The 18,567-nt window shown below is 51.5% G+C and overlaps 11 protein-coding genes across 11 annotated transcripts; 5 read left to right on the plus strand and 6 right to left on the minus strand.

Annotated features, from left to right (window-relative positions):
- The first annotated feature begins 242 nt into the window (after positions 1-242).
- BCR37DRAFT_382203 (Na/H antiporter-like protein) lies at positions 243-1,812 on the plus strand. Its single transcript, XM_040869826.1, has one exon. It carries the CDS (start codon positions 374-376, stop codon positions 1,778-1,780), a length of 1,407 nt encoding a protein of 468 aa, XP_040723441.1. The 5' UTR covers positions 243-373; the 3' UTR covers positions 1,781-1,812.
- A 165-nt stretch (positions 1,813-1,977) lies between these two features.
- On the minus strand, positions 1,978-3,120 carry BCR37DRAFT_107320 (uncharacterized protein). The gene has a single exon (XM_040865895.1). It carries the CDS (start codon positions 2,811-2,813, stop codon positions 2,175-2,177), a length of 639 nt encoding a protein of 212 aa, XP_040723442.1. The 5' UTR covers positions 2,814-3,120; the 3' UTR covers positions 1,978-2,174.
- Positions 3,121-3,427: 307 nt separating this feature from the next.
- Positions 3,428-4,689, plus strand: BCR37DRAFT_388751 (uncharacterized protein; the record flags this gene model as incomplete). Its single annotated transcript, XM_040870665.1, has 3 exons — positions 3,428-4,218; positions 4,244-4,340; positions 4,441-4,689. 3 exons carry the CDS (start codon positions 3,428-3,430, stop codon positions 4,687-4,689), a joined length of 1,137 nt encoding a protein of 378 aa, XP_040723443.1.
- Positions 4,690-5,293: 604 nt separating this feature from the next.
- BCR37DRAFT_388752 (uncharacterized protein) lies at positions 5,294-6,454 on the minus strand (the record flags this gene model as incomplete). Its single annotated transcript, XM_040870666.1, has 2 exons — positions 5,294-6,274; positions 6,422-6,454. 2 exons carry the CDS (start codon positions 6,452-6,454, stop codon positions 5,294-5,296), a joined length of 1,014 nt encoding a protein of 337 aa, XP_040723444.1.
- A 1,470-nt stretch (positions 6,455-7,924) lies between these two features.
- Positions 7,925-8,746, plus strand: BCR37DRAFT_382209 (uncharacterized protein; the record flags this gene model as incomplete). Its single annotated transcript, XM_040869827.1, has 3 exons — positions 7,925-8,009; positions 8,071-8,429; positions 8,459-8,746. The coding sequence occupies 3 exons, from the start codon at positions 7,925-7,927 to the stop codon at positions 8,744-8,746; spliced, it is 732 nt and encodes a 243-aa protein (XP_040723445.1).
- A 444-nt stretch (positions 8,747-9,190) lies between these two features.
- BCR37DRAFT_382212 (uncharacterized protein) lies at positions 9,191-9,440 on the minus strand (the record flags this gene model as incomplete). Its single annotated transcript, XM_040869828.1, has 1 exon — positions 9,191-9,440. The coding sequence occupies one exon, from the start codon at positions 9,438-9,440 to the stop codon at positions 9,219-9,221; it is 222 nt and encodes a 73-aa protein (XP_040723446.1). The 3' UTR covers positions 9,191-9,218.
- A 1,107-nt stretch (positions 9,441-10,547) lies between these two features.
- Positions 10,548-11,138, plus strand: BCR37DRAFT_388755 (uncharacterized protein; the record flags this gene model as incomplete). Its single annotated transcript, XM_040870667.1, has 1 exon — positions 10,548-11,138. The coding sequence occupies one exon, from the start codon at positions 10,548-10,550 to the stop codon at positions 11,136-11,138; it is 591 nt and encodes a 196-aa protein (XP_040723447.1).
- A 241-nt stretch (positions 11,139-11,379) lies between these two features.
- On the plus strand, positions 11,380-12,897 carry BCR37DRAFT_333424 (acyl transferase/acyl hydrolase/lysophospholipase; the record flags this gene model as incomplete). The annotated part of the gene is made up of 1 exon (XM_040867098.1): positions 11,380-12,897. A coding segment is annotated over one exon (1,518 nt), but the record flags the coding sequence as incomplete, so codon positions are not given.
- Positions 12,898-13,440: 543 nt separating this feature from the next.
- Positions 13,441-15,135, minus strand: BCR37DRAFT_107391 (GWT1-domain-containing protein). Its single transcript, XM_040865896.1, has one exon. It carries the CDS (start codon positions 15,089-15,091, stop codon positions 13,571-13,573), a length of 1,521 nt encoding a protein of 506 aa, XP_040723449.1. The 5' UTR covers positions 15,092-15,135; the 3' UTR covers positions 13,441-13,570.
- A 19-nt stretch (positions 15,136-15,154) lies between these two features.
- BCR37DRAFT_382215 (Brix domain-containing protein) lies at positions 15,155-16,479 on the minus strand. Its single transcript, XM_040869829.1, has one exon. The coding sequence runs from the start codon at positions 16,443-16,445 to the stop codon at positions 15,195-15,197; it is 1,251 nt and encodes a 416-aa protein (XP_040723450.1). The 5' UTR covers positions 16,446-16,479; the 3' UTR covers positions 15,155-15,194.
- An 88-nt stretch (positions 16,480-16,567) lies between these two features.
- On the minus strand, positions 16,568-18,528 carry BCR37DRAFT_382216 (transmembrane amino acid transporter protein-domain-containing protein). The gene has a single exon (XM_040869830.1). The coding sequence runs from the start codon at positions 18,197-18,199 to the stop codon at positions 16,607-16,609; it is 1,593 nt and encodes a 530-aa protein (XP_040723451.1). The 5' UTR covers positions 18,200-18,528; the 3' UTR covers positions 16,568-16,606.
- Between the last annotated feature and the right edge of the window lie 39 nt (positions 18,529-18,567).

Here is an 18,567-nt window from a genome sequence, read left to right on the forward strand (position 1 = left end):
GCTGGAATCAACGCCAGCTGGATACCCTGTCTACCACAAAATAGGTTTCAAAGACACTGGCTGTCTGATGAAGATACAAGATGGTGATAAGGTTATAGAAAAGATTCCTGGGATGCTTTGGAGGGCTTCTGAGAATGTATAGTACGTTATCAGGCAGGTCCAGTAATTTGAGACATTAGAAGTTCAAAGATGTACAAAAATGACTATGGGTCTATTTGCGAGAACCCATTGTACGGTTTCATTCTGCAGCAGAGTGCAGCGACATGGAGAGTCCCCCGCTTTGTCAATTTCCCATCTGAAGTCTGACTCTATTCTTCAGGTGAACTTCCTTGAGACGTCATGACGAGACTATATACACCTACAGCTCAAGTTGATGAGCGTGTCAATACGATGGAACCCGATCAATTGGAATCATAGTGATCGTGCTTTTATTGTACTGACCAGCTTTCTGCTTACATTTGCACTCTTCTCCAACTTCATACGAGATCGATTGCACTTGGCCGAGCCGCCACTTGCTACGCTGTGGGGTATCTTGACAGGGCCTCGATGCCTGCATGCAATTGACCCAAAGCACTGGTTTGATGTCGATGACTTGAGTGAGGAGCTTGCGCGGATTGTTGTTGGCTTACAAGTGTTCAATGTCGGTATCGAGCTTCCAAATCATTGGTTTGGGCGAAACTACAAGAGCCTCTTCATGATGCTCGGGCCTGTCATGCTGTGTTCTTATGCTACGACGGCGCTCTTGGTCTACTTCGTGCTCGGCACAACATTCGAGACGGCGTTTATCATTGGCGCGTGTCTTGCACCAACAGATCCAGTCTTAGCCGCTTCAGTGCTTGGCAACTCGCATTTCAGCAAACGCGTACCACAGCACATCAAGGACTTGCTTGGTGCAGAAAGCGGCGCGAATGATGGTGTTTCTTATCCATTTCTGTACTTACCAGCCCTGTTGCTCCTGAAGGCGACAGCGGGTCAAGCGGTCAAAGAATGGATTCTCGTCACAATTCTCTACAAGTGCGGACTTGGCCTGCTTGTAGGTGGCGTCATTGGCTTGAGCAGTAATAGGCTCCTTCGCTATTGCCTTGAGCGAGAATTGATGCGCCCGGAAGCATTTCTCAGTTACTCATTGCTGCTCGCTCTTTTCTCAACTGGAGCAGGCACGATGCTCGGCATGGACGATTTTCTCTGTGCTTTCGGTGCAGGCATTGGCTTCTCCTTTGATGGATTCTTCAAGAAGCACACGGAGCAATCTCACTTGCCTACGGTCATCGACCTTGTTCTCAATTCGAGCTTCTTCCTCTACTTTGGTGCCATCATTCCCTGGCACCAGTTTGACGACCATGGTCTCACAGTTGTGAAGCTGGTTGTGCTGCTCATCCTCATTCTCGTTCTCAGGCGTATTCCGGGTATGCTCCTGGCTTACAAGTGGGTACCAGAGATCAGAAGCCTTAGGGAAGCGCTCTTTGTTGGCCACATGGGTCCAATGGGCGTTGGCGCTATCTTCCTGGCCGCCTCCATTACACGAGAACTAGGCGCCGACTTCAAAGAGACTGGCAAAAGACATGCAATGAAGGAAGCCATCCAATTGGTGAATCCAGTTGTGTCCTTTGTTGTCTTCGGATCTATCATGGTTCATGGACTTTCAGTTGGCTTCATCTCCTTCTATGGTCACTTGTCGCGCGATGTAGAGGATCAAGCGGACATGCCTGGTGCAGAGCGAGGACTACTGGAAGGTTTCTCCAATAGTGATTACGGGTCAGTGAATAGTTTGGAAGCGTAGGTACAAAGGCACAGAAGCATCAAGTTGGTCAGTATTGTGCAGCTCATAAGTGATCATCTATGTTGTGTTGCATTCAACGAAACCTGAGCATTGCGTACATCGTCGCTCCGCAGACCAGGGCCAAGCAGCATCATTGTAAGGCCGAAGGATTCTTGCTTCACTGTTACCATTCAAGCAGCTGCATCTTTGTTTGAGGCGTGAGTCATGATTGCAGAAGAGCTTGAAGTATGGAAAAGGGAAGCAGAGAGTATACAAAGGAGTGGCCAGCAGAGCAGTGACAGCACGTACTTGATTACGTGTCATCTGATCGATGCTCCAAGTCGTGAGGTCGCAGCTCACATCGTTGGACGTTACTCGGAACGTGTAGGTCACAGCTACGCCCGAGGCGATCTGACTAGACCATACTGAAAGCTTCGCGGCGGTCAGGTTGAGCTGATGTGATGCAGCATGCGCAGCAGCCAACGATAACGTATAGAACAACCAGCCAGATAGCCGCCACGACCACCTCACCCGTCGCCGAGGCAGCTGCGCCATGACTTGCCGCAAGATAGTGGTCATCACCGCGATGCTCAGCTGCTCTCGCCGCCACAAAGCCAACCAGTGTGGCTAGGCCTGTACTCAGAACACACTGCGTCAAAGACTTGAGCAAACGTCCTGTCTGCGTCGTCGGCTTCTCGCCAAGTTCCGGGATCACAGCTTCGACAACCTGGGTTGCATAGTACCAGGCAACTCCAGCAGGAATGCCTATCAGTGCGGCATTAGCGTATTGATGCGCCTCTAGAGGCCCGTAGCCTGCATGACCCGTTCTACGCAGAATGCCCGTCCCGACCCATGTATCTAAGACCATACAAGCAGCACCTGTCGCGCCGTTAAGGACAATACACGACGTATACTGAAGGAGCTTTGCGCCGAAGAACCCAGAGAACGTGAGTTTGATGGGGATAAACATGATTTGCCTTGTACGAAGTCCTTCGACGCCCTTTCCAGATCTTATAGGCAGCGTTGGGTGCGTAGCACTGGAAAAAGTCATCATGAGTCACCCCTGGAGGATCTCATGAAACAACTCATGGTCGACTTCTCTTGTATACAACACAACGCTTGTCTACCCTCTCTACCACGCGTCTTGCGAGCTAGCGATAGGACCCGACCAACCATGCAAACGATTTCGCGTCCTGAGACTGCGCCAACTATCTCGAGCAAACGGAACAGCTCTGTACAATCTGCAAACCAGCAGAGATCCAGTACTGCCGCTGTAGACGCCTGTATTTCTGCACGCTCAGCTCCTGTCCCCTCTCGCTACCGACTTCATCGGCCCCTCGGTCACCAGTCAGCACATTCCCGCCCGTCGAGATCATTCTACGCACACTTGAACGCAATGAAGCCTTTGATCAGGCGGAACTGGCAATCACTTCAAGCATCTTGCCTGTCTTGCGCAAGCTAGGTTCGGAGGAGCGGACTACTTATGCCGTTGGACTCGTGGAGTTCAAAGGCCGTCCAGCCATCCTGGTCATCACACCGCAGCCAGAGCGCCTTGTAGGCCTTTTGGATGAGACGTATGGCTCCGTTGACGTGCAGGTCCTCAGAGGTTCCGTATCAAGTCATGCTAGTGCTCATATAGAGACTGCGGAGAGAAGCTTGCACCGCAAGATGGGTGCCAGTCTATCTCCTGCAGGCTCGCATTCCGCTGGCACCTTGGGTCCCTACGTTCAACGCAAGCAGAGCAAGGTTATATGCGCCCTGACATGCTACCACGTAGCGCAAGAGGCTCCTGCCGACTTGGGCACGATCACGCGCAATCCTGCAGAGTTCGATGCCTGCGACATCGTCTGTCCAGCTGAAGGCGACATGGCGACAATCCACAAAGAATTAGAAGAAAGGATAGCTGATGACCAATGTTGGCTTGAGACTCACTCCGCGGATCCCGCTGGACAGCGTAGAGCTGCCGATCTGGCGCGCGCCATCGCGGTCAACCAGGCCAAGATTGACAAGTACCGTGCGCAGAGAGTCATGGGAAAGGTGTGCGCTGGCCATCTGCGCTTTCCCACGGCCACGGAGATGACGTACAGTGACTGTGCGTTGATTGAAGTTGCTGATCCGGGGAGCGTTTCTACGGTGTTCGATACAGTCGGGCAAGACGAAGACTTCTGCAACAGGTTCATGGATCCCGCGCTTCTCGAAAGGACGCAGCGTGTTACCAAGTTTGGCAGAAGCACTGGCTCTACCTCGGCAACTGTCAATGGCTACAGGTTTGCGGCTTCAATGGAAACGCCGTTCGGCCTCGCTGAAAGTTTCTGGGCATTCGCTGCCTGGAGTGAGGAGCGCCATTCAGCGTTCACGGAGAAGGGCGACTCAGGGGCAGCCGTGGTGTGGGAGCGGAATATCGTGGGCCTTGTCTTTGGTGGGATAGAAGGCGAGGTCGAGACGTCTCGTGGACAGAGGTTTGTGGACATCACACTATTCCAGAGCATTCTGGACATCGCTGCAATCCTTGATATCGAACCACTCTTTAGTTGACGAGCCACTTGTCGACAAGTCCAGCCATTGCTTGGCCTGCAGAAGGGTGTGCAAAATCAGAGACAAGCGAGAAGAGAGGAGGAGCCTATTGGACAACATGGTATCGAAAAGCTAATTGTGAAGGACACGAGCGACTTGCCAATTAGAAGCAAGCGAGAAAGGCACAGCAGGCTGAGAATTTGAAACGCAAGCGGACAGAGAAGGAGGAGAGTGGCTCAAGATCGAAGCGTGGCAAACTGCGAGCGCTGGAAAAGGAGAAGAAGGAAGGCGATGCTGAAGAAGAGGAAGATGCTGAGAGCAGCATGAGCGAAGGAGAGCTCGAAGAAGAAGAATTCTGGCTGGATGCTGAAAGCGAAAGCGAGGAGGAGCAAGTGGAGGATGACTTGGAGAAGTAGGCTGCATAGACTTCATCATCCATCTGAACTCGTTGACCTGACTTGGCACAACCAAGCTTGTAACTCCATTGACCAACTCATCCAAGAGCTCAATGGCACTGGAGGATGAAGCGAGAGCTGCTCAAGCTATCGATGCAGCTCTTAAAAGATCTTTCTATGAGAATCACACCGGTTCAAGTGTCAAAGAGATCAATCAAATCACGCTCGTCATTCTTGCAGCACACGCCCTGTTCTCCAGCTTGAAGACTGCAGGATTCTTGGAAAGTGCAGCCGATGAGATAGCTTGGGAATTTGTCTGCTATATACTCAATGTTATGTTGCTGTCACGCTCTACAACGGTCATGGACACTTCCGACTCCTCCTGATATACGGCGATGGAGCGATGCTTGTTACTTCCTGGGCAGCAATCGATGGCTCATCAGCACGACGTAGGGGACAGGAGCTGTGCGTGCAGCAATACAGGCATCTGCAACGGCAGTGCTGGGCCTCTTCCATCACCTACTAAAGAGTGGTTCGATATCGAAGATTGCAGCGATGTCCAGAATGCTCTGGAATAGTGTGATGTCCACAAACCTCTGTCCACGGGACGTCTCGACCTCGCCTTCTATCCCACCAAAGACGAAGCCCACGATAGATAGAGAACTACTGAGATGTTGTCGTTGAAGTGGTTAACTGCATCGTCATCCCCGTCAACGCAGTGTCTGAAGACCACCTCTGCTAAGAACAGACGCATTGGCTCAGGCGGCATACTCGAGAGCATAGACTCCATGCGCTGATGCGACTGAGGTTCCACACGAACTCCGCCTCGGTCAGATGCAATTTGCCCGCCAAGTGTTGACTTACTTGAGCGAGTAATGCGTGGAGCAGCAGCAGAAGCAGGTGGACCCATGACCGTTTCTCTCACATCCAGAACCACATCCTCGACACTCAAATCGTCGTCCGTCACCTCATCATCGTGCGGAGAGAGTACGTTGCCTGCATCCTGGTTGTTGACGTCGGAAGAAATTGAAATTTCGTCCCAATCAGAGTCCCAGACCGCAGCAGACTGGAAAGAAGCATCAACACTTGTATCAGCTAGAAGATCGATGGGCTCTGCAGCATCAATCGCCTCAAGCACCTCGGAATCAGCGACCTCTGGCAGTAGTGGCTCGATCAACGAGTCACAATCCACCGTGTCAAATATGCTCCACGGCTGAACCACCGGTTGCATGACTTCTGGTACCGGCGAGGAGTATGTGGACTGAGGTCTTGAATGAGTCACCGGAGAAGGCGCTTCGATAAGAGGCGGTGATGCACGAGCAGTCTCAGGATACCAAGCGGTTTGGCGTGCTGCATGCGAGATGCTCGCGTCCTCGGCAACAAAGACTTCCTCCGGAGGACTGCCAGCGACGTAACCTGGACTTGGAGAAGAGACCACTGGCAAAGGTGATCCAAGGAGTGGCGCAGGAAAGACCTCATGGCCCTCATCATTGGTGACGTCCTGCAGAAATTCAGGAACTGCAGAGGATAATGGGTCAGGTGAGCCAACAATGCCAGGGAACTCGTCAATGGAAAACTTTGCGCCAGGTACGACACGAATCTTGGACTATCTCAAATGCGTAAGTTTGGTCCATCAGCGTCATATCCAAGGAAAACATCCGGAGTGCCGCGAGCACCCCACTTTTCTGGGTTTTTGTTGGTAATGATCACCGCACAGCCAAATGGCGGACCTTTCGATGCTGAACAGGCTTACTTCCTTTGAATGAGATTGATGACTTTGGAGCATGAGCCAAGAGATTCGACAGGCGAGACACGAGGAAGCACTGCGGCTGGGTAACGAGAGAGAAATTTGCTACCTGTCTTCTTAAAATTGGTGCCCTTGGCGTTATGGTGGCACTCTTGTACGGAGTGGCCATTGTCCTCGCAGAACAAACCATTCATGTGCCTCCACCCCTTGCCTTCAACCTCGACAGGTGTCTGGTATGTGCGTTGGACCACGTTGGCGTGCACAGGCCTGGACCCGATAATGAGCGCCGTTGCCACCGCGTTCGACTCAACATACCTGAAGAATGACCACATGTCAGGGAAAACCTTGGCCTTGGCAGAGTGGTAGAACGAGACACTCATCTCCGTCTTTGGGAGTGCCTGGAAGAAATGCTGCTGCATTCCTTGTGTGTCTTTGTCCATATCGCGACCGCCTTGTTGTGCTCCAAAGTCATCAATCTCTTTCAAAGTGAGGCTATGAAGACATGCAGCTCCACGAATGATGCTTCTTGTGAAGACTTCATCATTGACTCTGGTGCGTGTGAGCATTTCACGCCTTCAAAATCGCTCCTGCAGGACCTTGTTAAATGCGTTGCGGAAGTCAAATTCGCTGACAGCTCTGTTGGATACACTGAGAGCTATGGCAACCTTAAAATGACAGTCCTTGATAGTCACGGAAAGGATCAAGTTCTATGCTTGGGTAAGGTCTTCTATGCACCGTGGGCGCGTAATATTGTTTCCATGGGTGCGCTCAAGAAGCACTTTGTTAGCGTACTCAGCAACAGGGATGAGCCCGTCATGCGCCTCATCAGTCAGGACTGGGAGATTCATGCTCCAATAAACGAGAATCTTTTCGTCTTGCGCTCAGCAAGTAATTCACGTCTGTCCCTTGCACTTGCTGCCACCTCTGCCAGCGTACTCAAGGCGCATGAATCACTTTGCCATGCATCCTATCAGTCAATGCTTCAGCTAGCAAAACAAGACAAGCTCACTATTTCGGCCAATGCCTTGAAGCAATTCAAGCAAGCTGTTCTTGACTGCAAGACTTGTGCTATCGCCAAGTATCGCAAGCCATCTCATCCGTCGAAGCATCCTGGCAGTGACAAGCGCATTGAGCCTCTTGCACTAGTGCATATGGACCTCATGAACCGCAAGGACCCTGATGGTCATACTCCGAACGTATTAGTGGTCGTTGATGATTTCTCTGGATACACCTGGTGGTATTCACTTGTGAAGAAAAGTGATACACTCGACCAGGTAAAGAAGTGGCATGCACTAGTCACCAACCAGTCGAACCACAAAGTACTCAGCTTTCGCTCGGACCACGGTGGTGAACTCACTGGTGACGCTTTCAGAGACTGGACAGACTCGCTTGGCATTGTGCACACGTTCTCGGCGCCGTTTACGCCCCAGCAAAATGGGACGGTTGAACGCTTCAATCAGACATTGCAGGACAAGACTGTCGCTGCTCTGATCGGTGGAAACCTTAAAAATGCCTTTTGGCGGGAAGCTCTTGATTTCTCCTGCCGTCTCATCAAGCAGGCGATTTTTGCCATCAAGAACTCTGGCACGTCTCCGTTTGTGCTACTGCCGGTAACAACAACGACTGAACTTTTGGCGGCTTATGGCAATGTGCAGTTCTGGTCAGCCTGCACACACGATGGCACTCGACCATCACACAACTGGCAGCATCTGCCTACGGTGCTGGCACCACCGAGACGGTGTACGCTTGCTTGGAGCAAGTACGAACGCACTACGCTCCGGAGGCTGCTACCCTTCGCGCCAAGCTAGATGCAAGATTACATCAATTGCAATGCGCAAGTTGGTCGGTGGCCGACATCAAGAAGTTGATTGTCTCTATGCAAGAGATTTTCGATGAAGCACGACAAAGCGGTCGCGATATGGACAAAGACACACAAGGAATGCAGCAGCATTTCTTCCGGGCACTCCCAAAGACGGAGATGAGTGTCTCGTTCTACCACTCTGCCAAGGCCAAGGTCTTCCCTGACATGTGGTCATTCTTCAGGTATTTGAGTCGAACGCGGTGGCAACGGCGCTCATCATCGGGTCCAGGCCTGTGCACGCCAACGTGGTCCAACGCACATACCAGACACCTGTCGAGGTTGAAGGCAAGGGGTGGAGGCACATGAATGGTTTGTTCTGCGAGGACAATGGCCACTCCGTACAAGAGTGCCACCATAACGCCAAGGGCACCAATTTTAAGAAGACAGGTAGCAAATTTCTCTCTCGTTACCCAGCCGCAGTGCTTCTTCGTGTCTCGCCTGTTCCGCTCCCACACCACGGCTGCCCCTGAGTCGCCCTTCTCCGTGAACGCTGAATGACGTTCCTCACTCCAGGCAGCGAATGCCCAGAAACTTTCAGCGAGGCCGAACGGCGTTTCCATTGAAGCCGCAAACCTGTAGCCATTGACAGTTGCCGAGGTAGGGCCAGTGCTTCTGCAAATTTGGTAACACGCTGCGTCCTTTCGAGAAGCGCTGGATCCATGAAGCTGTCGCAGGAATCTTGCCCGACTGCATTCAACGCCCTCGAAACGCTCCCCGGATCAGCAACCTCAATCAACGCACAGTCACTGTACGTCATTTCCGTGTCCGTGGGAAAGCGCAGATGGCCAGCGCACACCTTTCCCATCAGTCTCTGCCTACCATACTTGGCAATCCTGGCTTCATTCTCGGCGATATCTTGCGCCCGATCGGCAGCTCTACGCTGTCCAGCGGGATCTGTGGAGAAGATCGCATGCCAATATCGGTCATCAGCTATCCTTGCTTCTAAAGCCTTGATGATTGGCGCCATGTCGCCTTCAGCTGGACAGACGATGTCGCATTCACGAACTCTGCAGGTTTGCGCGTGATCGTACCCAAGTCGGCAGGAGCCTCGTGCGCTACGTGGCAGCATGTCAAGGCGCAAACGACCTTGCTCTGCTTACGTTGGACGTACGGACTCAAGGTGCCAGCGGAATGCGAGCCTGCAGGAGATAGACTGGCACCCATCTTGCGGTGCAAGCTTCTCTCCGCAGTATCTTCATGAGCACTAGCATGACTTGATACGGAACCTCTGAGGACCTTTACTTCAATGGAGCCATACGTCTCATCCAACTGGCCGACAAGGCGCTCTGGCTGCGAGGAGGTGAGCAGAATGGCTGGATGGCCTTTAAACTCCACGAGTCCAACGGCATAGGTCATCTGCTCCTCCGATCCAAGCTGCCGCAAGATAGGCAAGATCGTTGAAGTGATTGCCAATTCCGCCTGATTAAAGGCTTCATTGCGTTCAAGGGTGCGCAGAATGATCTCGACGGGCGGCCATGTGCTGATTGGCGATCGAGGAGTCGACGAACTTGGTAGCGAGGAGGGAGATCGCACAGGAGCTGAGCGTGAAGCAATACAGGCGTCTGCCTCTACACGTCTACTTTCTATTCCATCCATCTGCTAGCGCACAAGATCTCGTTCATTCAGTTGAATTCGCAGAAGATCTCGCGTCCTCAGACGGCGCCAGCTATCTCGGGCAAACGGTGCAGCTCTTTACAATCTGCAAGCTGGAAGAGGCCCAGTACTGCCGTTGCAGACGCCTGTTTCGATTCACACTCAGTTCTTGTCCCCTGTCCCTCCTCACTACCGACTTCATCGGTACCTCAATCTCCCATCAGTACATTCCCCGAATGATTTCCATTCCTCGAAGTCGTTCTGCGCACATGATGCCTTTGCTCAGGCTGAAGATGCTATTGCATCAACCATCGTACCTTTGTTTCGCAAGCTAGAACTCGCGCAGCGCATCACTTACGCCTTTGAACTCGTGGAATCTAAAGCCGTCCAGTCATTTTGGTCATCACACCGCAGCCGGAAAGCCTGGTAGGTTTTTTGGAACGAGAAGTATGGCTCTATCGAGATCCTCAACGAGACACTACGTCCAGCGCAAGCAGAGCAAAATTGTATGCGCCGTGACATGCTTCCATGTAGCGCAGAAGGCCCCTGCTGACCTGGATGCCTTTATGCGGAGTCTTTCAGAGTACCAAGCCTGCGACATCGTCTGTCCAGCTGACGGCGACATGGCGCCAATCTTCAAGGATCTAGAAGAAACAATAGCTGAGGACCAAAATCGGCATGAAGGTTCCTCCACAGATCGCGCTGGACGGCGTAGAGCTGCCAGACTGGCGCGCGACGTCGCTGCCAAACCAGGCCAAAATTGACAAGTACCGTGCACAGAGACTCATGGCAAAGGTGTGCGCTGGCTATCTGCGCTTTCCCACGGCCACAGAGATGACTCACAGTGACTGTGCGTTGATTGAAGTTGCCGACTCGGGGAGCGTTTCTACGGAGATGAACACAGTCGGGCAGGTCGGAAGGTACTGCGTCAGGTTCATGGATCCCGCGCTACTCAAAAGGACGCAGTCTGTTACCAGATCAGGTAGAAGCACTGTTTCTACCTCGGCAGCTGTCAATGGCTACAGGTTTGTGGCCTCGATGATAAAGCCGTTCGGCCAAGCCGAAACTTTCTGGGCATTTGCTATCTGCAGTGAGGAACTTCAGTCGACATTTACGGAGAGAAGTGATTCGGGGGCAGCTGTGATGTGGAAGTGGAACATTGTGGGTCTCGTCTTTGGTGGAATCCAAGGGAGGCCGAGACGTCCCGTGGACATGACACTGTTCCAAAGCATTATGGACGTGCTGCGATTCTCGAGACCCACTGGCTGAGTGAACGAGCCAGTTGTCGAAAGCTTGAGCCACTATCAGGTCCGCAGACTCTTTTGTAGAAGATAGAACACTCGTTCGAAGCTCTGTAAGAATCGCTGTAGGTGCAATGGGTTCGTTGTCGCCGGAAGTCGATCGCGGGGAGAGTTTGACATGTGCCAGATCTACTCAACATCTACACACTACACAAGAGCCGCTTTGAGCTCAAGCTTGAACGGCTGCAAGGCTTGCACTGCGGATGGAGGTTCTAGCGCTTCTGTCGCAAGTAGTAATCCTACTCGCTGATGTGTTCCACCACTACAAGCGCAAGTTGTTTCGAACGATCCGGCCTCGAGCATACCTGAAGCAAGCGCTCGACCGGGCACCCAACTTTGCACAGTATGAAGACGTAGCGGAGAGGCTAGACTACGAAGTCGGCAACGATGTATGGCGGCGCAATCCAATCAGTCGCAAGTACGATCACCGAGTCATTACTAGTCGCATCACAAAACTGCGACGAGCACGCAGCGAGAATGACTTGCCGGCACTGCTGTATATGCTTCGCTCTGGCTTGCTACGGAACTTGGCTAATATTGGCGAAAAGAAGCTCTACAACCGCTCGTACCTCGGTACTAAGCTACTCATACAAGAATACACCTCCGAGGTCATGCAATGTCTCGAATATGTTCGCCAACAGCAGACCTCAGAAATTTTGACAACGGAGAAGAAGCTACAGTTCTTTCGCGATACACGGCAGTCTTATGGTCAGTCTGCGCTGATCCTACAAGGCGGCGTGACCTTTGGCATGTTTCATCTTGGTGTCGTCAAGGCGCTCTGGGAGCAAGAAATCTTGCCAAGCGTGCTTTGTGGGACTGGTGTCGGGGCTTTGGTTGCAGCTATTGTATGCATGACACCTGATTATCAACTGCCAAAGCTGCTGTATGAGGACTACATTGATTTCTCAGCCTACGAAACGCGAGTCGACGGAAGTGGTTCCTTCTTGCGACGCATCAAGCGTTTCTGGCATGAAGGCTACCTCTTGGACACAGAGGTCCTCGCCCAGCTCTGTCGCGATAATCTTGGTGAACTGACTTTTGAGGAAGCCTTTCAGAGGACAAATAGAGTGCTCAACATTACAGTGAGCTCGACTGCAAAGAGTCGAACGCCAGCATTACTCAATTACTTGACAACGCCACATGTGCTCATCTGGACAGCTGCACTTGCGAGCAATTCTCTTCCGGGCCTTTTTGAACCAGTCTCGTTGCTCGGCAAGGACGAGACTGGACGGGTCGTTCCTTGGCAGCCGTTTAACGAGACCAAATTCCACATACACGCCACGACAGGCACACCCTACAATCGCATCAGTGAGCTTTTCAACGTCAACAACTTCATCACCTCACAAGCTCGGCCATACCTGGCGCCATTCCTATCATCGCCTTTACATAGACACGCGCGACGCGGTCTCTATCTCAAGATCATCAGTGTCCTTGCCCTTGAGCTTTCACACCGCACAAAGCAGCTAGCAAACGCAGGACTCATTCCACTTTCTGTTCTTTGGGCAAACCCAAGTATCCATGATGCGGTCGATACACAACAATCTGAACTCACACTCGTGCCTGAACTTACAGCGGGCGATTTTTCAAGACTCCTCATGAGTCCTACGAATGACGCTTTACGATATTGGCGCACAAAAGGTGAGCGTGCGACTTGGCCAGCCATGGCGTGCTTGCGTGTGCGTTGTCTGATTGAAATGACACTCAAAGAAGGCTTTGAAGCGCTTCGATTTGAGGAACAGCGGGGCCTTGATATCTCCGGGGTGGGCCTTGCTGCATATGGCTACAGCTATGACGACAACAGGCATCACGGACGACCATTGACATCTGGCACGACGGATCATCAGCCGAAAAGTGCAATGAAGAAGATGTCGACTGAGCCGCGACCGAAGCGACGGGCTAGTTTGCAATTACCAGACATGCCAGTCTATTCACAACATGTACAGCCAAAGCCTGGCTTGATTACACCAGGAGGGTCCTCATTGCATGTCATGATGCAGGGCGGCACATATACGACAGCACACGAACATGCGAAACGCGTTGAGCCCGAAGCACCACAGCAAAGCAAGTTTTATCAAAAGACTGGTCGGCGGCGAAGCAAAACATCATCCGATTCTCTGGGCTTGAGCTTGACACGAGCATAGTATGTTGAATGAAAAATTTAGAAAGGGCAGCTTGATCATTGATAGATTTTCAGACGAAATTGATGTCCTTGCGCAGAAGATTGTCTACGTGCGCCTCGTCTGCATTACTTTATCGATACTAGATCGCACAGTCTGATAATCAGAATTGGCCAGGAGCTCCATCTAGCCGCGAGTCGAGGTGAAGCAAGAGTGGACCATTCGACTTGTCGTGCAAGCGCAAAAGTGACATCCATGTGAGGGAACTGCATCTAATGATACGTCAAAAAGGCAAGTTGACCCTGTCGAGAATGAACGCCGCTGCACATGTGACGAGGCTATATGCAAGGATAATACCCACACCCTGCATGTCACTCAACTTCATCAGCTTTGTGCCTAGACTGAGGTTAAGAACTCCCGTAAGCAAATTTGCAAAGAGGAAGACCTTGAGCGAATGCTTATTGACAAGATTCAAGAGCAAGGACTCATTGATGGTTGTCGCTTTGCTTGGTTTACCGTTCTCACCTGCCACGACCTTGCCAGTCTTCTTCTGTACCAATTGCTTTCGACGCTCTTTTGCACTGTCCGGCTTGCTGAACTTGGTTCCTACCCAAGTGAAGCCTTGCTCAATCAGCATCAATGCCAGTAGGAAGCCATAGTTGTGGGCTGCGACCCAAAAGATATACGGGGCATTCGCAAGCCGTCTGCTCGCCTGCCACGGCCCAGTCGCGCCAATCTGAAACTTTCCTTGGCGCCTGAGACTCTTTGGGATGGGTAACGTGGTCATGAAGCTGTATGCAAACCAGAAAAGCAAGGCTGTAAGAAGCAAAATTGTGCTGGCCTTTCGATTCTGGCCTGTCGGTTTGAGGACGAGGGCGCCTGCATCGAGACCCATAAGGAAGATTGCAATGTAGCCTCCAAAAGAGGCTAGACCTTCTTTGTTGGCCGAGATGAGTGTGTCTCTTTGTGCCAGCAGGACCCAATTTTGCAATCCTGTCAATTGTAATGCCATTTCATAGAGGATTGCCACAAGAATGCCTTGAACCAAAAACGATGGGATGCGCCGCCAGACCAAACGAGAGAGAGGCAGCAAAGGCGGGAGCAGTGCAAGTGTGAGGAAGAAGTTCCAATGCACACCGTACTCGGAGGTGTGCTCGTGATATCCACTACCTTTGACCAACAGTGCTCGAACGATGCCCATCAATCCCAAGATACCAGTCTGTTGGAAACCTTGCAAGAAGGTATACGACTGTGGCAGACGTGCAGAGACGAGGCCTGAAGAAAATACAAATGAGCCAACGCCAAGATCCATGAGCGATGTGCCCCATGTCTCGACTTTTGCGTATCGACGAGGGAATTGTGCAGTGTCCACGGCGAAGATGGCTACCACCGTGAGCAGCATCATCATTGCCCGATAGGCGCTTAGAAAACCTAGTCTCTTCTTGGCAGACTTGTCTTGACTGCCACGTCGTGCTGATGAGCCATTGAGTCCTGCCCATAGAGTAACAAGCATCGCTCCACCGCCGTACATCAGGAGGAGCTGGAAGTGTCCACGACCGTTGTAGAGCGTGACAGCAAGCACAATATTCAGTATATAGCAGACAAATCCCCAAGTCATCTCATCAGCTGCAGTTCCCAAGAATCCTGCAGTCTTCAAGCCGGAGAACAGGGCGTGTGCTGCAAGAATGACGAGCGTGATTTGATTGATTTCTCTAACACTTGAACCGGTATGATTCTCATAGAATGATCTTTTCAGAGCTGCATCGATAGCTTGAGCAGCTCTCGCTTCATCCTCCAGTGCCATTGGGCTCTTGGATGAGTTGGTCAAGGCAGTTACAAGCTTGGTTATGCCACGTCAGGTCAATGTGGTCGAACAAGTTCAGATGGATGATAAAGTCTATGCCGAACTACTCGTCCAAGTCATCCTCCACTTGCTCCTCCTCGCTTTCGCTCTCAGCATCCAGTCCGAATTCTTCTTCCTCGAGCTCTCCTTCGCTCATACTGCTCTCAGCGTCTTCCTCTTCTTCAGCATCGCCTTCCTTCTTCTCCTTTTCCAGCGCTCGTAGTTTGCCACGCTTCGATCTTGAGCCACTCTCCTCCTTCTCTGTCCGCTTGCGTTTCAAATTCTCAGCTTGTTGTGCCTTTCTCGCTTGCTTCTCCTTGGCAAGTCGCTCATGTAGCTTATTCTGCTTTTCAATCTCCTGCTTTGTCAAATGAATATCACGATGATGCAGTACTTGTCCGCCACTGATACCAGCGGTGATTTTGTATAGCGACAAGGTCATGCGCGGTCCAAGCTCCACCAATTTGACACCACGCTGCTCAATGGGCTCGTCCTCCTCTCGCTTGACTTTGATTTTGCGCACCTCTCTGCTTGGCACGCTAATTTTGCTATCATCATCCACCTCTGATTCAGAGGCAGAGTCATAGTTCGCCGCACCAAGAATGAAGTCAGAGACATCCTCAAGCTTACTCAGATCAGGCACTTTATCACGCTTGACTCGCTTCTCACCTGCACGAATCTTGCGCAACTTTTTGTCCGCACCCAAACTACGCGTGTTGATGGCATAGTGTCGCAATTCAATATCAGCCCCAGGCTCATTACTCGTTCGGTGTAGCAAGACAACCCGCTTCATACTCGCCAAGCTGGCAGTCGCTGTATTCAAGTTTGGGAACATATTTGCAAAGGTCGTTCTGAGGAGTTCCTCCTCAGGATGTTCTTTACTTGACCCTACTGCAAAGTTGTTCATCACAAGCAATGGGGCATGCGCAAACTCTGGGCCCGGTGATTTAGGGTTTCGTAGAATCTTACTGATATCCTTGGCAAGCGAATACTCGCGAACCCTGAAGAAACAAGTCGGACCACGCGGTGTACGCGCAACACGCAACGTCGGTCCCGATGTCGATTGACTGAACAACAGCAGGTGTGTGACGCCCAACGGACCCGCCATGGTTGTGTAGTCACGCAACTTGTTATTCTTACGCTCTCTGAGCCGTGCTGCTGTATGCGGCGCCATCAATAATCGAGTATCGCGAACGAGTTGTGAGAGTGCTTTGCCGGAAGTGGCAGCGCTTGTCTGAATGACCATAGATCGCGGTACATTCTCATCTACTTGAATCGCCTTGTGAGTGCGTTTCTTTGTACGTGCCTTGGCCATGATTCCCTTTGCGGTTGCTATCAGAGGGAGGGTATGTACTTGCTTTTGTCTTTGTGCTTGTGCTCGCTCGCCCAGAAAAAGTTACTTTTCTCACGGCCACCTGCAGCGAGAATCAGGGGAAGAGTGAATCCAATATACATTTACATTATTGAAGCTATATATCATGGCATAGCATTCTGCATCGGCAGGAAAGCCCATACTGTACCAATCAAGGCCAATACTGTCGATATCGCAACCAAGCCCCAAAGCCAAAGTCTGTTGCCAATGGTCAACTTGGACTGCATGATGCGCATGTAAAAGATGACTGGCAAGATGACGCTAATGAGAAAGACAAAGGCAGACCCAAGCACTGACATGATCCGATCAAAACTCGGTACGAGAATGGCGAGCATGCAAGTCAGAAAATTGACGCCAGACCGAATGGCGACATAGAGCGTGACGCGACCAGGACCGCGTGTACGCTCTTCTCGCAAAGTTTTGAGGCCGAAGAAGATGTCAATGTTGGCAGAGATACTCTTGATTGCCAAAGGTGCTTTTGTGACAGACGTAATGGCAGTCATTAGAACCGCAATTTGGTTGAGGACGCGAGGATACCGCTTGATGCGCAAGAGATTGACCGTTACCTCGGCTTGAATATCCTCGCCAAACATGAGGTAGCCAATAACTGCCACAAACAAGCAGATGGCGCATGAGAACAAGTATGCGATGATGACAGCTTTGGGAAAGTCTCTGCGATTTTGCATATCCCTGTAAATTTGAGGCATAATGCCATGTCCGCCAAACCCAGACATGAGCAAACCTATCGCCAAGGGCCACGATGGACCTGGCAAGACTTCTGTTGGCATGGGGTCTCGAAGCGATCCTGGATGCTTAGTCTTGTACAAACCATCAAAAAAGATGACGCCAATAAGAATAAGGGTTGATAGAATGCCAATAGCAGACGTATAGCTCAAAATCCGAAGCGGCAACAAGGCTGCTGGCAGCAAGATGATGAAGCAAATAATCTTGAACAGCAACGAAGACACTTGTGGAACGACTGCGTTGAAATTGTCTCCAAAGAGGATGACGAGCGCAGAGCCAGCAGCAAGTAGCTCGAGCATGAAGATAATGGCAGTAGCTACAGTCGCCGCTGGTCCATAAGCAAGGGCAGCAATATCGCTGTAAGCATACGCAGTATCGCTCGTCTCGAGTGAGCGTGCAAGCAAGATTGCTGTATAGGCCGTGATGACTGCACCAATCATGAGGAAGAGGATGCCTAAAACCCATCCGGCATGCTTGATGGCCAAAGGCAAGCTCAATAGGCCAATGCCAATCAGGAGATTGATAATATTGAAGATTGTCTGCGCAAGGGTAGACTTAGCTTCAAGCACAAGATCCAATACATCCTGGTCATATATATCAGACAGTGCTCTTGAAGGATGCCGCTCATCAACGCCAGTTGAAGGCAGTAGTGCAGAGGTTTCGTCGACGACCACCACTGCTTCTTCATCAATCGCACTAGGCTGCCGATCCAAGTGCTTGTAAATATACGGCCTTGAAACAGCCGCATCTGACCGCCCGTTCGCCTCGAGATTGTCTCCAGGGGAGCCAGAAGCGCGTGAAGAGTTTCTTCGCTGTCGCGTATCGACCGCCTCAAACCCGCTCGCGCGCCGTAGCGAGGAGGCAAGTCCATCGATATAAGAGGATGGCTGTGAGTGATGAGACGCGCGGCTGGCACCGCTAGTGCGCCGCTTGCCGCTCTCGGGGATGTTCATCTACAGATACTGGTCGCACTACACAGTCCTTGTCGCTCTTGTCAAAAAGCAAATTGCCGGCTCCACACGACAGCTGGGCTTCAGCTGCAGGCTAGACCGAGCGTGCAGACCCCTGAAGCGCCGTAGACTGTAGTGAGTCACAGAGACACTAGATTAGTCTGCTAGTCTGCTTGCCCAAACTGATGCAGAGGAGGAAAGAAACAAGAGAGGCACCATACAAGCATATAATTTCTATAGTCTTTCGCATAGCTCGAGGAGGAGCACTGACCTGTTGCTAGCTGCTGAGTACGTGGAATCCAGTGCAAGCTACCTATGGAGCCGAGCTACGGAGGACACAGAGTCGTATGAGATCCTCACTATTGAGAATT

Source organism: Protomyces lactucae-debilis, assembly GCF_002105105.1.
Source record: "Protomyces lactucae-debilis strain 12-1054 chromosome Unknown BCR37scaffold_17, whole genome shotgun sequence".
Taxonomy (NCBI): domain Eukaryota; kingdom Fungi; phylum Ascomycota; class Taphrinomycetes; order Taphrinales; family Protomycetaceae; genus Protomyces; species Protomyces lactucae-debilis.